This window comes from Liolophura sinensis, chromosome 3 (assembly GCF_032854445.1).
Source record: "Liolophura sinensis isolate JHLJ2023 chromosome 3, CUHK_Ljap_v2, whole genome shotgun sequence".
Lineage (NCBI taxonomy): Eukaryota > Metazoa > Mollusca > Polyplacophora > Chitonida > Chitonidae > Liolophura > Liolophura sinensis.
This window is the reverse complement of record NC_088297.1, coordinates 880,980-901,674: the sequence shown is the minus strand read 5'-3', so window position 1 is coordinate 901,674 and position 20,695 is coordinate 880,980. Positions and strand designations below refer to the sequence as shown.

Genomic DNA, 20,695 nt, shown 5'->3' with positions numbered 1-20,695 from the left:
GACGACGAAGGAATCATTAGGGTGCATGTACGCAAAACGGATTTCCACCGCTCTTAGATGGAAATCCGTCCTGCAACAAGGAGGCACATTACACGTACATGCGCCCTAATGATTCCTTCGTCGTCATATGACTGAAAAATTGTTGAGTACCGACGTTAAACGCCAAGCCCTCACTCCCTTCACTCCTTATTATACACGAATACATATACGCCATTTTCATATTTTTCAGCGTAAGCTCGAATTTGTCTATATATTTCTTGAAGAACGTCATTTCAGTTGACCAGAAAAAACTTTCAGCTATGTAAATTTATTTCAATGGAGTTTCTGACACAAACAAAAAATTTGAATCGCTTTGTAACTTCACTTCAGGACAAGGGTCCATTTACATTTCTCAGTATCGGTGTTATTAGTTTCGTCAGATATTTTTATTTTACAACTATATAACTTATATTTTACAACTATGCCATTAAGCAAAATATTCCAATAATACGAAGATTCTATTAAAAGATGAGACAAGCACACCTGTATGAAATACATAAATGTATGCGAATGAATATAGAGTATATGAATAGCACATGCGCGTACGCAAATAGTACAGTATTTCACGTAAACACGACTTCCCTGTGCTATCAATACATACACATGATTGTCTGAATCGCAATGCTGGAAAATATGCCGATGTTTAAAAAAGCAACTGTTATCAGACGAATTACCCTCTTACGATAATCATTTTGGCATGAAAGAAAAATCAGATGTTGAATGGAAGAACAAATCCTTAATAGATGATTGTCTTGTCAAGGAGACAGTAATCAAATGAAAATTAGACCCTCAAAAAAAATAAAAACATGTTGTTGTTGGTTTGCAATCATTCATTTTACGTCTGAGGTTTTCCCAGCTTGCGGGAAGCAAATTTACATCTCCGTAACCTCTGTACTTTCCCGAGTCCGAAGTCCACTGTGGTCCACCCTGTCAGGTTCAGAAAACCGATGGTAGTTATAGTTGTGCAAATCAGGAGTCTCGTCAGTTGTCTCCTCCTCACGGTGTTTCTTCTTCCGGTGGCGCCTCTTGTGGCGCTTCCGGCCTTCCTCCTCGCGTTTGACGCTGTCAGTTGCATCGGTTGTCATGGAGATCTTTGAGGGCGTGGCTGCTTGCAGACTGGAATTCAGGTCTGCTCTTCTGTGATTCCTACTCGGGGGAAAAATCGATCTGAAAGAACAAACGGTGAAATAAATCAATCAGTAAAATCCGATTATGTGTGCAGATCGATATCACATTCCACAACGTAACAGATGTCATGGATTAAGGGGACACCGAGTCGTTTCTGACTGGTCTGGTCGGTCGTAGAGATAGGCAGTCTAAGCTATGCATACCCTAAGCTGAATATTAAGTATCGGTATGGCATATTTATTCAAGTGTGACCAGAGCTACACTCTTTAACCCAGGCAACCCTATCTCCACCGTCAGCCAATCGGCGTCGATTCTGTATCCTTTTAAGGAGCTAACCTTTCAGTCGCATCAAGTGTTAGTTTAACCCTACATTGTTTCGACACGGAATTTTGGTGTATTTGAGGTGGTCTTACATTACGATCGTTGGCAAACTCCTGACTTCCAGCAATGTCATCCACACTGAGCTTATTGTGCGGGTAAAACAGTTTTGCCTAACTGGGCTCTGTCAGAGTATGGTGTAAAACTCCATTCAAGAAAACATTTAAAATGAATGTGTTGACAATGGTCAAATGGTTAATCTTCTAGTTAAAATACTTACAATCTATACTCTGTACAAATATGCTTTGTCGTATTTCAGCCAGACTGCCACATGCTTGAGGTAGGCAATATTCACAGATACTCCGAACATAATTTGTTACCACTTCACTGTTACCAGTGACGACAATAAAGGGATCATAGTTAATTCCATATTACAAAATAGTGAGAGAGAGAGAAAAAAAAAACCTTACCATTTATTTGTAAACATTATGATTCTGGGTTTGTCTCATGGCTGACATACGATGTAGGTGCACATGGAAAGATATCACATGGACGTATAGACATGGATGGACAAATATTACATAGATAAAGGAGGATATAGTAAAGATGCCCGAAAAGCACTATACAGATAAAGTGCTGAGAAGGGGCCGCCAGTGAATCAAAGTACACGTAGTTCAGTGAACTCTGTACTAATGTTCCTCGTCAGTGATATTGAATGAACGGCGGCAGAGGAGAAACGTCACGTGATCAATATATTTACTGCGGAACTGGCGTGCTGCCGACGTCATGTGAAAAATACTGACAACGAACCTTCTGTGATCAAAGCAAGCATAGCATGTTTACACACAGATATATCATGGCTGTAGCTCAGTGGTCATCCTACGTTGTGCCATCGTTGTCTCATCATCGATCTGTTATTTATTTATGTATTTATTTTATTGGTGCTTTACGCCGTACTCAAGAATATTTCACTTATATGAAGCTGGTCATTATTATGGTGGGAGAAAACCGGGCATGGCCACCCACTACCGGGGAACACCGTAGTGCAAGGTTTAAGAATGTCCCTTACAAACAAATGCCAATTTCTTTCAGCGGGCTGCCCTACAGATTACTAGTATTGATCTATAGTACGTAGGCCTACATCACGTGGTCGCGAAGGGTGACCGTCCTCGTCACCCTCGTGTCGCGTCCAGCAGGTCGCGGGCCGCAGCACGAGAAAGGTTTCTTTCGCGTGCGATTTGCACCGTGGTGCCGCGGGGTGAGATGTCCTCACGGGGCTTACATAGCCACCCCTACAACCACCTCCAACCTCACAGTCAACCTCACCTCCCACTTCTACCTCCAACCCCACAGCCACCACCAATCCCACCTCCTGCCCAGACAAACGTAATCTTACTCTAGCTGGTTGGCTTTCAGGTTTCTTTTTCCATCGTCCATGGAAAGCACGTGGTTAGGGCTAACTCGGCTTCCACCGTGACTTGCCATTATTTTCATCTCCCGTCTGTGCTCAGCTGCATCCTTGCGCTTTCTGGATTGGAAATTGAAAATGAAATCAAGAAAATGGCGGGACATAAAGGAAGGAGGTCTACATGATGGCTTTGTTTCCATTTAATGAAACCTTACATTTATACACCTTAAACTTTATACTTGATATGTGCTCAATTTTTCATCTGGAGAAACTTTACACCTTTAAGGATTATCTGAGGTGTGCACAATTTTCCATGTAACGATGCCTTAAATATGTAAGATTTATCTGAGATGTGCCCAAGTTTCCATTTATTGAGACTATACATGTTTGAGATTCATTTGAGATGTGCTCATTTTTCCATTTGGTGAAACGTTACAGATGTAAGGTTCATCTGAGATGTGCCTACTTTTCCATCTAGCGAAACCTTACACCTCTAGCGTTTATTTAAGATGTGTCCAATGTTTCATGTAGCGAAACCTTATATCTGTAAGACTTGGTTCACATGTGCCCATTTTTGCATTTAGCGAAACCTTACACCTATAAGGTTTATTTGATATATGTGCCCAGTTTTGTCCATTATTGAAACCTTACACCTATAAGTTAAGATGTGCCCAATTTTTCATGTAGCGAAACCTGACATCTAAAAGACATGTTTGAGATCTTGCAACTTTGCATTCAGTGAAACGTAACAACTGTAAGGTTTATTTAAGATGTGCTCAATTTTCCATTCAGTGAAACGTAACGCCTGCAAGATTTATTTAAGATGTACCCAATTTTGCATTCAGTGAAACGTAACAACTGTAAGGTTTATTTAAGATGTGCCCAATTTTCCATTCAGTGAAACGTAACAACTGTAAGGTTTATTTAAGGTGTGCCCAATTTTCCATTCAGTGAAACGTAACACCTGTAAGGTTTATTTAAGATATGCCCAATTTTCCATTCAGTGAAACGTAACACCTGTAAGGTTTATTTAAGGTGTGCCCAATTTTCCATTCAGTGAAACATTACATCTATAAGATTTTATATTTGAGATGTGCTCATATTTTTATTTTGGAAAACTTCACACTTATAAGATTTGTTTGAGACCTGCCCAATTATTCACTGAGTGAAGGGTTATACGAAATGTGTCCAATTTACCATAATGTGAAACATTAAATCTATAGGTTGTCTATGAGATGTGCCTAATTTCCCAGCTTTATATCTAAAAGGTTTTATACATGTGCCCAGTTTTCTCCAATATTGAAACTTTACATCTATAATTGAGATGCGCCCAATTTTCCATGAAGTGAAACATCTACAGAGTTTATTTGAGATGTCCTCCCTAGCCCCCACCCATACCCCATACCCACTGAGTGAAGCCTTACATCTCTCATGACGTCATGGAGATTTTTATGATGTACCTAATTTTCCATGCAGTGAAACTTTACATATATAAAGGGACTCAAGGTATCTGGGGTTGATTCCATTAAGCGATTTTGGACGTAATTGAAAACCTAAAATCTGAATATGTTGCCTACTTTATGGCCCCAAAACGTCCGCAACAGACTCGCCAATCTTTGCATCAGTTACCTCCAATAGTGCAGAGTAAGCGTCAGTACAATCAGCGTAAATAAGGCAACAAATGCGATAGGAATGATGATTTCATTGGCTCTGGTCGTGGGTGGTGGACTAAGATGCTCGCCGTCCAATCGCACGATCCAGCTTTCTGTAGCAACCTTCAAAGCATCACGGCAATTTTTTATGATGGCTGAAAAAGACAGTGACGAGAACGTCAGAAATAGCTAGAGAAAATACGTTATCGCCCAAACCTGACTGAAAATAAAATGGCCACCTCATGTTGAAGCGTAAAAGGTCCATGTTTTCTACTAAGTCAGCGACCATTAGGCCCTGGCTGCAACAAAAAACAGACATCACGTAAGATCTGCAGGAAATTATGTAAAAATTATGGAAATCCAAAGAATACACACTGGGTGACAACGAGTATTCTACTGTGCTCCACTATTAAATCCACAAAGACTGAGAGTATCTAGTCTGTTCCAAGATTAAATTCACAAAGACCGAGAGTGTCTAGTCTGCTCCAACATTAAATCCACGAAAACGAGAGTATTCTACTGTGCTCCAACATTAAATCCACAAAGACTGAAAGTGTCTAGTCTGCTCCAATATTAAATCCACAATGACTGAGAGTATCTAGTCTGATCCGACATTAAATCCACAAAGACCGAGAGTGTCTAGTCTGCTCCAACATTAAATTCACAAAGACCGAGAGTATCTAGTCTGCTCCAATATTAAATCCACAAAGACTGAGAGTATTCTACTGTGCTCCACCATTAAATCCACAAAGACTTAGAGTGTCTAGTCTGCTCCAATATTAAATCCACAAAGACCGAGAGTGTCTAGTCTGCTCCAACATTAAATCCACAAAGACCGAGAGTATCTAGTCTGCTCCAACATTAAATCCAAAAAGACCGAGAGTATCTAGTCTCCTCCAATATTAAATCCACAAAGACTGAGAGTATTCTACTGTGCTCCACCATTAAATCCACAAAGACTGAGAGTGTCTAGTCTGCTCCAATATTAAATCCACAAAGACCGAGAGTGTCTAGTCTGCTCCAACATTAAATCCACAATGACTGAGAGTGTCTAGTATGCTCCAACATTAAATCCACAAGGACTGAGAGTATCTAGTCTGTTCCTACATTAAATCCACAAAGACTGAGAGTATCTAGTCTGCTCCAACATTAAATCCACAAAGACCGAGAGTATCTAGTCTGCTCCAATATTAAATCCACAAAGACTGAAAGTATTCTACTGTGCTCCACCATTAAATCCACAAAGACTGAGAGTGTATAGTCTGCTCCAATATTAAATCCACAAAAACTGAGAGTATCTAGTATGCTCCAACACTAATTACACAAAGACCGAGAGTATCTAGTCTGTTCCTACATTAAATCCACAAAGACCGAGAGTGTCTAGTCTGCTCCAATATTAAATCCACAAAGACTGAGAGTATTCTACTGTGCTCCACCATTAAATCCACAAAGACTGAGAGTGTCTAGTATGCTCCAACATTAAATCCACAAAGACTGAGAGTATCTAGTCTGTTCCAACATTAAATCCACAAAGACTGAGAGTATCTAGTCTGTTCCAACATTAAATCCACAAAGACTGAGAGTATCTAGTCTGTTCCAACATTAAATCCACAAAGACTGAGAGTATCTAGTCTGTTCCTACATTAAATCCACAAAGACTGAGAGTATCTAGTCTGTTCCTACATTAAATCCACAACGACTGAGAGTGTCTAGTTTGCTCCAACATTAAATCCACAAAGACTGAGAGTATCTAGTCTGTTCCTACATTAAATCCACAAAGACCGAGAATGTCTAGTCTGTTCCAACATTAAATCCACAAAGACCGAGAGTGTCTAGTCAGCTCCAATATTAAATCCACACAGACTGAGAGTGTCTAGTATGCTCCAACATTAAATCCACAAAGACTGGGAGTATCCAGTCTGTTCCTACATTAAATCCACAAAGACCAAGAGTGTCTAGTCTGTTCCTACATTAAATCCACAAAGACCGACAGTGTCTAGTCTGCTCCAACATTAAATCCACACAGACTGAGAGTGTCTAGTATGCTCCAACATTAAATCCACAAACACTGAGAGTATCTAGTCTGCTCCAACATTAAATCCACAAAGACTGAGAGTATCTAGTCTGTTCCTACATTAAATCCCCAAAGACTGAGAGTATGTAGTCTGTTCCTACATTAAATCCACAAAGACTGAGAGTGTCTAGTTTGCTCCAACATTAAATCCACAAAGACTGAGAGAATCTAGTCTGTTCCTACATTAAATCCACAAAGACCGAGAATGTCTAGTCTGTTCCTACATTAAATCCACAAAGACCGAGAGTGGCTAGTCTGCTCCAACATTAAATCCACAATGACTGAGAGTTTTTAGTCTGCTCCAACATTAAATCCACAAAGACTGAGAGTATCTAGTCTGTTCCTACAATAAATCCACAAAGACTGAGAGTGTCTAGTCTGTTCCTACATTAAATCCACAAAGACCGAGAGTGTCTAGTCTGCTCCAACATTAAATCCACACAGACTGAGAGTGTCTAGTCTGCTCCAACATTAAATCCACAAAGACTGAGAGTATCTAACCTGCTCCAACATTAAATCCACAAAGACTGAGAGTATCTAGTCTGTTCCTACATTAAATCCACAAAGACTGAGAGTATCTAGTCTGCTCCAACATTAAATCCACAAAGACCGAGAGTGTCTAGTCTGCTCCAACATTAAATCCACACAGACTGAGAGTGTCTAGTATGCTCCAACATTAAATCCACAAAGACTAAAAGTATCTAGTCTGTTCCTACATTAAATCCACAAAATCTGAGAGTATCTAGTCTGTTCCAACATTAAATCCACAAAGACTGAGAGTATCTAGTCTGTTCCTACATTAAATCCACAAAGACCGAGAGTATCTAGTCTGCTCAAACATTAAATCCACAAAGACCGAGAGTGTCTAGTCTGCTCCAACATTAAATCCACACAGACTGAGAGTGTCTAGTATGCTCCAACATTAAATCCACAAAGACTGAGAGTATCTAGTCTGTTCCTACATTAAATCCAAAAAGACCGAGAGTGTCTAGTCTGCTCCAACATTAAATCCACAAAGACCGAGAGTGTCTAGTCTGCTCCAATATTAAATCCACAAAGACTGAGAGTATTCTACTGTGCTCCACCATTAAATCCACAAAGATTGAGAGTGTCTAGTATGCTCCAATATTAAATCCACAAAGACCGAGAGTGTCTAGTCTGCTCCAACATTAAATCCACAAAGACTTAGAGTGTCTAGTATGCTCCAACATTAAATCCACAAAGACTGAGAGTACCTAGTCTGTTCCTACATTAAATCCAAAAAGACCGAGAGTATCTAGTCTGCTCCAACATTAAATCCACAAAGACTGAGAGTGTCTAGTCTGCTCCAACATTAAATCCACAAAGACTTAGAGTGTCTAGTATGCTCCAATATTAAATCCACGAAGACTGAGAGTATCTAGTCTGTTCCTCAATTAAGTCTACAAAGACCAAGAGTGTCTAGTCTGCTCCAAGATTAAATCCACAAAGACTGAGATTGTCTAGCATGCTCCAACATTAAATCCACAAAGACTGAGAATATCTAGTCTGTTCCTACATTAAATCCACAAAGACTGAGAGTATTCTACTGTGCTCCACCATTAAATCCACAATGACTGAGAGTATCTAGTCTGCTCCAATATGCAATCCACAAAGACCGAGAGTGTCTGGTCTGCCCCAACATTAAATCCACAAAGACCGAGAGTATCTAGTCTGCTCCAATATTAAATCCACAAAGACTGAGAGTATTCTACTGTGCTCCACCATTAAATCCATAAAGACTGAGAGTGTCTAGTCTGCTCCAATATTAAATCCACAAAAACTGAGAGTATCTAGTATGCTCCAACATTAAATCCACAAAGACCGAGAATGTCTACTCTGTTCCTACATTAAATCCACAAAGACCGAGAGTGTCTAGTCTGCTCCAACATTAAATCCACAATGACTGAGAGTTTTTAGTCTGCTCCAACATTAAATCCACAAAGACTGAGAGTATCTAGTCTGTTCCTACAATAAATCCACAAAGACTGAGAGTGTCTAGTCTGTTCCTACATTAAATCCACAAAGACCGAGAGTGTCTAGTCTGCTCCAACATTAAATCCACACAGACTGAGAGTGTCTAGTCTGCTCCAACATTAAATCCACAAAGACTGAGAGTATCTAGTCTGTTCCTACATTAAATCCACAAAGACCGAGAGTGTCTAGTCTGCTCCAACATTAAATCCACAAAGACTGAGAGTGTCTAGTATGCTCCAACATTAAATCCACAAGAACTGAGAGTATCTAGTCTGTTCCTACATTAAATCCACAAAGACTGAGAGTATCTAGTCTGCTCCAACATTAAATCCACAAAGACCGAGAGTATCTAGTCTGCTCCAATATTAAATCCACAAAGACTGAGAGTATTCTACTGTGCTCCACCATTAAATCCACAAAGACTGAGAGTGTATAGTCTGCTCCAATATTAAATCCACAAAAACTGAGAGTATCTAGTATGCTCCAACATTAAATCCACAAAGACCGAGAGTATCTAGTCTGTTCCTACATTAAATCCACAAAGACCGAGAGTGTCTAGTCTGCTCCAATATTAAATCCACAAAGACTGAGAGTATTCTACTGTGCTCCACCATTAAATCCACAAAGACTGAGAGTGTCTAGTATGCTCCAACATTAAATCCACAAAGACTGAGAGTATCTAGTCTGTTCCTACATTAAATCCACAAAGACTGAGAGTATCTAGTCTGTTCCAACATTAAATCCACAAAGACTGAGAGTATCTAGTCTGTTCCAACATTAAATCCACAAAGACTGAGAGTACCTAGTCTGTTCCAACATTAAATCCACAAAGACTGAGAGTATCTAGTCTGTTCCTACATTAAATCCACAAAGACTGAGAGTATCTAGTCTGTTCCTACATTAAATCCACAACGACTGAGAGTGTCTAGTTTGCTCCAACATTAAATCCACAAAGACTGAGAGTATCTAGTCTGTTCCTACATTAAATCCACAAAGACCGAGAATGTCTAGTCTGTTCCTACATTAAATCCACAAAGACAGAGAGTGTCTAGTCAGCTCCAACATTAAATCCACACAGACTGAGAGTGTCTAGTATGCTCCAACATTAAATCCACAAAGACTGAGAGTATCCAGTCTGTTCCTACATTAAATCCACAAAGACCAAGAGTGTCTAGTCTGTTCCTACATTAAATCCACAAAGACCGACAGTGTCTAGTCTGCTCCAACATTAAATCCACACACACTGAGAGTGTCTAGTATGCTCCAACATTAAATCCACAAACACTGAGAGTATCTAGTCTGTTCCAACATTAAATCCACAAAGACTGAGAGTATCTAGTCTGTTCCTACATTAAATCCCCAAAGACTAAGAGTATGTAGTCTGTTCCTACATTAAATCCACAAAGACTGAGAGTGTCTAGTTTGCTCCAACATTAAATCCACAAAGACTGAGAATATCTAGTCTCTTCCTACATTAAATCCACAAAGACCGAGAATGTCTAGTCTGTTCCTACATTAAATCCAAAAAGACCGAGAGTGTCTAGTCTGCTCCAACATTAAATCCACAATGACTGAGAGTTTTTAGTCTGCTCCAACATTAAATCCACGAAGACTGAGAGTATCTAGTCTGTTCCTACAATAAATCCACAAAGACTGAGAGTGTCTAGTCTGTTCCTACATTAAATCCACAAAGACCGAGAGTGTCTAGTCTGCTCCAACATTAAATCCACACAGACTGAGAGTGTCTAGTCTGCTCCAACATTAAATCCACAAAGACTGAGAGTATCTAGTCTGTTCCTACATTAAATCCACAAAGACTGAGAGTATCTAACCTGCTCCAACATTAAATCCACAAAGACTGAGAGTATCTAGTCTGTTCCTACATTAAATCCACAAAGACTGAGAGTGTGTCTAGTATGCTCCAACATTAAATCCACAAAGACCGAGAGTGTCTAGTCTGCTCCAACATTAAATCCACACAGACTGAGAGTGTCTAGTATGCTCCAACATTAAATCCACAAAGACTAAAAGTATCTAGTCTGTTCCTACATTAAATCCACAAACACTGAGAGTATCTAGTCTGTTCCAACATTAAATCCACAAAGACTGAGAGTATCTAGTCTGTTCCTACATTAAATCCACAAAGACCGAGAGTATCTAGTCTGCTCCAACATTAAATCCACAAAGACCGAGAGTGTCTAGTCTGCTCCAACATTAAATCCACACAGACTGAGAGTGTCTAGTATGCTCCAACATTAAATCCACAAAGACTTAGAGTGTCTAGTATGCTCCAACATTAAATCCACAAAGACTGAGAGTACCTAGTCTGTTCATACATTAAATCCAAAAAGACCGAGAGTATCTAGTCTGCTCCAACATTAAATCCACAAAGACTTAGAGTGTCTAGTATGCTCCAATATTAAATCCACGAAGACTGAGAGTATCTAGTCTGTTCCTCCATTAAATCTACAAAGACCAAGAGTGTCTAGTCTGCTCCAACATTAAATCCACAAAGACTGAGATTGTCTTGCATGCTCCAATATTAAATCCACGAAGACTGAGAGTATCTAGTCTGTTCCTCCATTAAATCTACAAAGACCAAGAGTGTCTAGTCTGCTCCAACATTAAATCCACAAAGACTGAGATTGTCTTGCATGCTCCAACATTAAATCCACAAAGACTGAGAATATCTAGTCTGTTCCTACATTAAATCCACAAAGACTGAGAGTATTCTACTGTGCTCCACCATTAAATCCACAATGACTGAGAGTATCTAGTCTGCTCCAATATGCAATCCACAAAGACCGAGAGTGTCTGGTCTGCCCCAACATTAAATCCACAAAGACCGAGAGTATCTAGTCTGCTCCAATATTAAATCCACAAAGACTGAGAGTATTCTACTGTGCTCCACCATTAAATCCATAAAGACTGAGAGTGTCTAGTCTGCTCCAATATTAAATCCACAAAAACTGAGAGTATCTAGTATGCTCCAACATTAAATCCACAAAGACCGAGAATGTCTAGTCTGTTCCTACATTAAATCCACAAAGACCGAGAGTGTCTAGTCTGCTCCAACATTAAATCCACAATGACTGAGAGTTTTTAGTCTGCTCCAACATTAAATCCACAAAGACTGAGAGTATCTAGTCTGTTCCTACAATAAATCCACAAAGACTGAGAGTGTCTAGTCTGTTCCTACATTAAATCCACAAAGACCGAGAGTGTCTAGTCTGCTCCAACATTAAATCCACACAGACTGAGAGTGTCTAGTCTGCTCCAACATTAAATCCACAAAGACTGAGAGTATCTAGTCTGTTCCTACATTAAATCCACAAAGACTGAGAGTATCTAACCTGTTCCAACATTAAATCCACAAAGACTGAGAGTATCTAGTCTGTTCCTACATTAAATCCACAAAGACTGAGAGTATCTAGTCTGCTCCAACATTAAATCCACAAAGACCGAGAGTGTCTAGTATGCTCCAACATTAAATCCACACAGACTGAGAGTGTCTAGTATGATCCAACATTAAATCCACAAAGACTAAAAGTATCTAGTCTGTTCCTACATTAAATCCACAAAAACTGAGAGTATCTAGTCTGTTCCAACATTAAATCCACAAAGACTGAGAGTATCTAGTCTGTTCCTACATTAAATCCACAAAGACTGAGAGTATCTAGTCTGCTCCAACATTAAATCCACAAAAACCGAGAGTGTCTAGTCTGCTCCAACATTAAATCCACACAGGCTGAGTGTGTCTAGTATGCTCCAACATTAAATCCACAAAGACTGAGAGTATCTAGTCTGTTCCTACATTAAATCCAAAAAGACCGAGAGTGTCTAGTCTGCTCCAACATTAAATCCACAAAGACCGAGAGTGTCTAGTCTGCTCCAATATTAAATCCACAAAGACTGAGAGTGTTCTACTGTGCTCCAACATTAAATCCACAAAGACTGAGAGTGTCTAGTATGCTCCAACATTAAATCCACAAAGACCGAGAGTGTGTAGTCTGTTCCAACATTAAATCCACAAAGACTGAGAGTATCTAGTCTGTTCCAACATTAAATCCCCAAAGACTGAGAGTATCTAGTCTGTTCCTACATTAAATCCACAAAGACTGAGAGTATCTAGTCTGTTCCTACATTAAATCCACAACGACTGAGAGTGTCTAGTTTGCTCCAACATTAAATCCACAAAGACTGAGAGTATCTAGTCTGTTCCTACATTAAATCCACAAAGACCGAGAGTGTCTAGTCTGTTCCTACATTAAATCCACAAAGACCAAGTGTGTCTAGTCAGCTCCAACATTAAATCCACACAGACTGAGAGTGTCTAGTATGCTCCAACATTAAATCCACAAAGACTGAGAGTATCCAGTCTGTTCCTACATTAAATCCACAAAGACCAAGAGTGTCTAGTCTGTTCCTACATTAAATCCACAAAGACCGACAGTGTCTAGTCTGCTCCAACATTAAATCCACACAGACTGAGAGTGTCTAGTATGCTCCAACATTAAATCCACAAAGACTGAGAGTATCTAGTCTGTTCCAACATTAAATCCACAAAGACTGAGAGTATCTAGTCTGTTCCTACATTAAATCCCCAAAGACTGAGAGTATGTAGTCTGTTCCTACATTAAATCCACAAAGACTGAGAGTGTCTAGTTTGCTCCAACATTAAATCCACAAAGACTGAGAGTATCTAGTCTGTTCCTACATTAAATCCACAAAGACCGAGAATGTCTAGTCTGTTCCTACATTAAATCCACAAAGACCGAGAGTGTCTAGTCTGCTCCAACATTAAATCCACAATGACTGAGAGTTTTTAGTCTGCTCCAACATTAAATCCACAAAGACTGAGAGTATCTAGTCTGTTCCTACAATAAATCCACAAAGACTGAGAGTGTCTAGTCTGTTCCTACATTAAATCCACAAAGACCGAGAGTGTCTAGTCTGCTCCAACATTAAATCCACACAGACTGAGAGTGTCTAGTCTGCTCCAACATTAAATCCACAAAGACTGAGAGTATCTAGTCTGTTCCTACATTAAATCCACAAAGACTGAGAGTATCTAACCTGCTCCAACATTAAATCCACAAAGACTGAGAGTATCTAGTCTGTTCCTACATTAAATCCACAAAGACTGAGAGTATCTAGTCTGCTCCAACATTAAATCCACAAAGACCGAGAGTGTCTAGTATGCTCCAACATTAAATCCACACAGACTGAGAGTGTCTAGTATGATCCAACATTAAATCCACAAAGACTAAAAGTATCTAGTCTGTTCCTACATTAAATCCACAAAAACTGAGAGTATCTAGTCTGTTCCAACATTAAATCCACAAAGACTGAGAGTATCTAGTCTGTTCCTACATTAAATCCACAAAGACCGAGAGTATCTAGTCTGCTCCAACATTAAATCCACAAAGACCGAGAGTGTCTAGTCTGCTCCAACATTAAATCCACACAGACTGAGTGTGTCTAGTATGCTCCAACATTAAATCCACAAAGACTGAGAGTATCTAGTCTGTTCCTACATTAAATCCAAAAAGACCGAGAGTGTCTAGTCTGCTCCAACATTAAATCCACAAAGACCGAGAGTGTCTAGTCTGCTCCAATATTAAATGCACAAAGACTGAGAGTATTCTACTGTGCTCCACCATTAAATCCACAAAGACTGAGAGTGTCTAGTATGCTCCAATATTAAATCCACAAAGACCGAGAGTGTCTAGTCTGCTCCAACATTAAATCCACAAAGACTTAGAGTGTCTAGTATGCTGCAACATTAAATCCACAAAGACTGAGAGTACCTAGTCTGTTCATACATTAAATCCAAAACGACCGAGAGTATCTAGTCTGCTCCAACATTAAATCCACAAAGACTGAGAGTGTCTAGTCTGCTCCAACATTAAATCCACAAAGACTTAGAGTGTCTAGTATGCTCCAATATTAAATCCACGAAGACTGAGAGTATCTAGTCTGTTCCTCCATTAAATCCACAAAGACTAACAGTATCTAGTCTGTTCCAAAATTAAATCTACAAAGACTAAGAGTATCTAGTCTGTTCCAACATTAAATCCACAAAGACCGATAGTGTCTAGTATGCTCAAACATTAAATCCACAAGGACTGAGAGAGTCTAGTCTCTTCCTACATTAAATTCACAAAGACCGAGAGTGTCTAGTCTGCTCCAACATTAAATCCACAAAGACCGAGACTGACTAGTATGCTCAAACATTAAATCCACAAAGACTGAGAATGTCTAGTCTCTTACTACATTAAATCCACAAAGACCGAGAGTGTCTCGTCTGCTCCAATATTAAATCCACAAAGACTGAGAGTATTCTACTGTGCTCCACCATTAAATCCACAAAGACTGAGAATGTCCAGTTTGGTCGAATATTAAATCCACAAAGACTGAGAGTGTCTAGTCTGTTCCTACATTAAATCCACAAAGACCGAGAGTATCTAGTCTGCTCCAACATTAAATCCACAAAGACTGAGAGTGTCTACTCTGTTCCAACATAAAATCCACAAAGACCGAGAGTGTCTAGTCTTCTCCAACAATAAATTCACAAAGATTGAGAGTATTTAGTCTGTTCCAACATTAAATCCACAAAGACTGAGAGTGTCTAGTCTGTTCCAATATTAAATCCACAATGACTGAGAGTATCTAGTCTGCTCCAATATTAAATCCACAATGACTGAGAGTATCTAGTCTGTTCCAACATTAAATCCACAAAGACTGAGAGCATCTAGTCTGTTCCAACAATAAATCCACAATGACTGAGAGTATCTAGTCTGTTCCAACATTAAATCCACAAAGACTAAGAGTATCTAGTCTGCCCCAACATTAAATCCACAAAGACTACGAGTATCTAGACTGTTTCAATATTAAATCCACAATGACTGAGAGTATCTAGTCTGCTCCAATATTAAATCCACAATGACTGAGAGTATCTAGTCTGCTCCAACATTAAATCCACAAAGACCGAGAGTGTCTAGTCTTCTCCAACATTAAATTCACAAAGATTGAGAGTATTTAGTCTGTTCCAACATTAAATTCACAAAGACTGAGAGTGTCTAGTCTGTTCCAATATTAAATCCACAATGACTGAGAGTGTCTAGTCTGCTCCAACATTAAATCCACAATGACTGAGAGTATCTAGTCTGTTCCTACATTAAATCCACAAAGACCGAGACTATCTAGTCTGCTCCAACATTAAATCCACAAAGACTGAGAGTGTCTACTCTGCTCCAACATTAAATCCACAAAGACCGAGAGTGTTTAGTCTTCTCCAACATTAAATTCACAAAGACTGAGAGTATTTAGTCTGTTCCAACATTAAATCCACAAAGACTGAGAGTGTCTAGTCTGCTTCAATATTAAATCCACAATGACTGAAAGTATCTAGTCTGCTCCAATATTAAATCCACAATGACTGAGAGTATCTAGTCTGTTCCAACATTAAATCAACAAAGACTGAGAGCATCTAGTCTGTTCCAACATTAAATCCACAATGACTGAGAGTATCTAGTCTGTTCCAACAATAAATCCACAATGACTGAGAGTATCTAGTCTGTTCCAATATTAAATCCACAATGACTGAGAGTATCTAGTCTGCTCCAATATTAAATCCACAATGACTGAGAGTATCTAGCCTGTTCCAACATTAAATCCACAAAGACTGAGAGCATCTAGTCTGTTCCAACAATAAATCCACAATGACTGAGAGTATCTAGTCTGTTCCAACATTAAATCCACAAAGACTAAGAGTATCTAGTCTGCCCCAACATTAAATCCACCTAGACTACGAGTATCTAGACTGTTCCAATATTAAATCCACAATGACTGAGAGTATCTAGTCTGCTCCAATATTAAATCCACAATGACTGAGAGTATCTAGTCTGCTCCAACATTAAATCCACAAAGACCGAGAGTGTCTAGTCTTCTCCAACATTAAATTCACAAAGATTGAGAGTATTTAGTCTGTTCCAACATTAAATTCACAAAGACTGAGAGTGTCTAGTCTGTTCCAATATTAAATCCACAATGACTGAGAGTATCTAGTCTGCTCCAATATTAAATCCACAATGACTGAGAGTATCTAGTCTGTTCCTACATTAAATCCACAAAGACCGAGAGTATCTAGTCTGCTCCAACATTAAATCCACAAAGACTGAGAGTGTCTACTCTGCTCCAACATTAAATCCACAAAGACCGAGAGTGTTTAGTCTTCTCCAACATTAAATTCACAAAGATTGAGAGTATTTAGTCTGTTCCAACATTAAATCCACAAAGACTGAGAGTGTCTAGTCTGTTTCAATATTAAATCCACAATGACTGAAAGTATCTAGTCTGCTCCAATATTAAATCCACAATGACTGAGAGTATCTAGTCTGTTCCAACATTAAATCAACAAAGACTGAGAGCATCTAGTCTGTTCCAACATTAAATCCACAATGACTGAGAGTATCTAGTCTGTTCCAACAATAAATCCACAAAGACTGAGAGTATCTAGTCTGCCCCAACATTAAATCCACAAAGACTAAGAGTATCTAGTCTGTTCCAATATTAAATCCACAATGACTGAGAGTATCTAGTCTGCTCCAATATTAAATCCACAATGACTGAGAGTATCTACTCTGCTCCAACATTAAATCCACAAAGACCGAGAGTGTCTAGTCTTCTCCAATATTAAATTCACAAAGATTGAGAGTATTTAGTCTGTTCCAACATTAAATTCACAAAGACTGAGAGTGTCTAGTCTGTTCCAATATTAAATCCACAATGACTGAGAGTATCTAGTCTGCTCCAATATTAAATTCACAAAGACCGAGAGTGTCTAGTCTGTTCCTACATTAAATCCACAAAGACTGAGGGTATCTAGTCTGCTCCAACATTAAATCCACAAAGACTGAGAGTGTCTACTCTGCTCCAACATTAAATCCACAAAGACCGAGAGTGTCAAGTCTTCTCCAACATTTAATTCACAAAGATTGAGAGTATTTAGTCTGTTCCAACATTAAATCCACAAAGACTGAGAGTGTCTAGTCTGTTCCAATATTAAATCCACAATGACTGAGAGTGTCTAGGCTGCTCCAATATTAAATCCACAATGACTGAGAGTATCTAGTCTGTTCCAACATTAAGTCCACAAAGACTGAGAGCATCTAGTCTGTTCCAACATTAAATCCACAATGACTGAGAATATCTAGTCTGTTCCAACATTAAGTCCGCAAAGACTGAGAGTATCTAGTCTGCCCCAACATTAAATCCACAAAGACTAAGAGTATCTAGTCTGTTCCAATATTAAATCCACAATGACTGAGAGTATCTAGCCTGCTCCAATATTAAATCCACAATGACTGAGAGTATTTACTCTGCTCCAACATTAAATCCACAAAGTTCGAGAGTGTCTAGTCTTCTCCAACATTAAATTCACAAAGATTGAGAGTATTTAGTCTGTTCCAACATTAAATTCACAAAGATTGAGAGTATCTAGTCTGTTCCAATATTAAATCCACAATGACTGAGAGTATCTAGTCTGCTCCAATATTAAATCCACAATGACTGAGAGTATCTAGTCTGTTCCAACATTAAATCCACAAAGACTGAGAGCATCTAGTCTGTTCCAACATTAAATCCACAATGACTGAGAGTATCTAGTCTGTTCCAACATTAAATCCACAAAGACTGAGAGTATCTAGTCTGCCCCAACATTAAATCCACAAAGACTAAGAGTATCTAGTCTGTTCCAATATTAAATCCACAATGACTGAGAGTATTTAGTCTGCTCCAATATTAAATCCACAATGACTGAGAGTATCTAGTCTGTTCCAACATTAAATCCACAAAGACTGAGAGTATCTAGTCTGTTCCAACATTAAATCCACAAAGACTAAGAGTATCTAGTCTGTTCCAACATTAAATCCACAAAGACTAAGAGTATCTAGTCTGTTCCAACATGAAATCCACAATGACTGAGAGTATCTAGTCTGCTCCAATATTAAATCCACAAAGACTGAGAGTATCTAGTCTGTTCCAACATTAAATCCACAAAGACTGAGGGTATCTAGTCTGTTCCAACATTAAATCTACAAAGACTAAGAGTATCTAGTCTGTTCCAACATTAAATCTACAAAGACTAAGGGTATCTAGTCTGTTCCAACATTAAATCCACAAAGATTGAGTGTCTAACCTGCTACACCATTATATCCACAAAGGCTATTCCAAAATATTCACAGATGTTGAAATTTCTAAGTTCACTGGTTATCACTAAATGCATTAATAAACCTAGTCTCGTCTAGTCTGTAGCCCATATATTTAAAATTAAGGGGAATAAAACCACAGCATTTTTGATTTGGTATCCTGACAATTTTAAAAGTGTATATGCATCTACTTACTTCTTAAAGCCGCTGATGACAGGTGAGTCTGTGTTGGAGAGGTGGTATTCATTGATGTATTGAACTGCATCTTAACGTTAATGGCGACGTTCGATCTTAACTGGGCGGGGTATCCGTCAATCACGACCGCGTCTGAGGCTCTGAACGGTCTACAGAAAGGTCAGAAGTGGAATATTCAAGTTGATTGACAGGTAAATCTCACATTTCACAGGTTATTGAACAGAGTGAATGAGTAAGCGAGTGAGTGCTTGGGGTTTAACGACATACTGAACAATTTTTCAGTCATCTGACGACGAAGGAATCATTAGAGTGCATTTAATGTGCCTCCTTGCCGCAAGACGGATTTCTACCGCTGCTTCACTGAGACGCCTTACAAAAGGCAAGTAAGCGAGCCATTGTATTTATATTATTATATTGATACAGGTCAACCAGTCGTTGCACTATCCACTTCATGCTGAACGCCAAGCGAGGACATCACGACTTCCTCTTTTAAGGCCTTAAGTGTGACTCGACCCAGGATTGAGCCTTGATCTACGGCTCCCGAAGCGGACCCTCGACCAACTGTGCTATGGGGGCCGGTCTGTTATTGAATTGAAGTGAACAGAAAACAAAACACTGCATAGCTTCCTCCGGCTGTCAAAGAGCACAGAGAATTGGATAATTTATGGTCTCAAATTTTAAATCTCAAATGTCTGGCAAACCATTCTATATATTTCACTTGAGAAGAGTCATTTTAGTCATAACAGCATGTATTTCCTTTAACATTTTCAAATATAATTGTAAGTTAGAGCCCAATGCTGGGAAGGTCTGGGAGCAGCCTGTAGATGGTCGTGGGTTTCCCCCTCTGCCCGGTTCCCTCCTACCATAATGCTGGCTGCCACCGTATAAGTAAAATATAAAATCCAGAGGTGTCAGGCACATGGCGTTGGTTTATACTTTGCCTGTATATGCCTACCTACCCCGCCCCCACCACCGCCCTCATTTTTGCCCCCCATCCATGCCCCGCTTCCCGTGACAGTAAACCTAAAGTGCATAATTGTGCATTGCATGATGTTGTACACATCAATGAATTAAGTAAATGAATAAATAAAACTTCGTGGTAACCCCCTCCCCCCCCCCTCCCCAAAAAAAATCCAGATTAGAAAACAGATGTATGTCGGCTACTTACATGTCAGCTAACCACTCCTGTAACCCGCACTCTTTTAGGTGACTGGGGCAGTACGCGTTGGCTCGCAAAGCCAGCGTGGACTGAAACACCCTGGTATAGGAATGTTCATTCCACTCGCTGAGGCCGATGTTATAGAATTCTATCTCCACCGCTCGTGCATCTGCTAACATAAAGAACAATTGGGATGGTTTTGTTTGAGATTCTTGCCTTATCAATAAAATATAATTGAGACAATCCGTTAAATGTGATGAAACGGCATTGAGTAATTTTAGATTTAAACTACTGAACAACATTAACATCACAGATAACGTTTACCAATTCTACCAAAACCATTGTGCTAGAGGGTGTGCACGGTACTATTTTTTAAGCATATACTTGAACAATTGGAATAAAAACCTAACTAAGGAAAATTGACAAGAGGCCGTATTTCACCAGTTATATGTGACCATATGCCAACTATCACACTGTCGTCGCTGCTCTGGTTTTACTCTCTTTGCTGTAGTCGTA

The 20,695-nt window shown here is 39.3% G+C and overlaps 1 protein-coding gene across 1 annotated transcript; it reads right to left on the bottom strand.

The window, feature by feature from the left end:
• Positions 1–911: 911 nt before the first annotated feature.
• LOC135463930 (uncharacterized) lies at positions 912–20,358 on the bottom strand. The gene is made up of 5 exons (XM_064741394.1): positions 20,189–20,358; positions 19,021–19,169; positions 4,523–4,700; positions 2,882–3,013; positions 912–1,206 (listed from the first exon to the last, which is right to left on the bottom strand). Exons 1-5 carry the CDS (start codon positions 20,356–20,358, stop codon positions 912–914), a joined length of 924 nt encoding a protein of 307 aa, XP_064597464.1.
• Between the last annotated feature and the right edge of the window lie 337 nt (positions 20,359–20,695).

Coding starts and splice junctions, on each gene's coding strand:
- LOC135463930 (XM_064741394.1), bottom strand. CDS start 20,358: ATGTTAGCAGATGCACGAGCGGTGGAGATAGAATTCTATAACATCGGC. Junction 4,701..19,020: donor GTCATCAGCGGCTTTAAGAA/GTAAGTAGATGC, acceptor TGTCTTTTTCAG/CCATCATAAAAAATTGCCGT. Junction 1,207..2,881: donor CTGAAAGCCAACCAGCTAGA/GTAAGATTACGT, acceptor TTGTTCTTTCAG/ATCGATTTTTCCCCCGAGTA.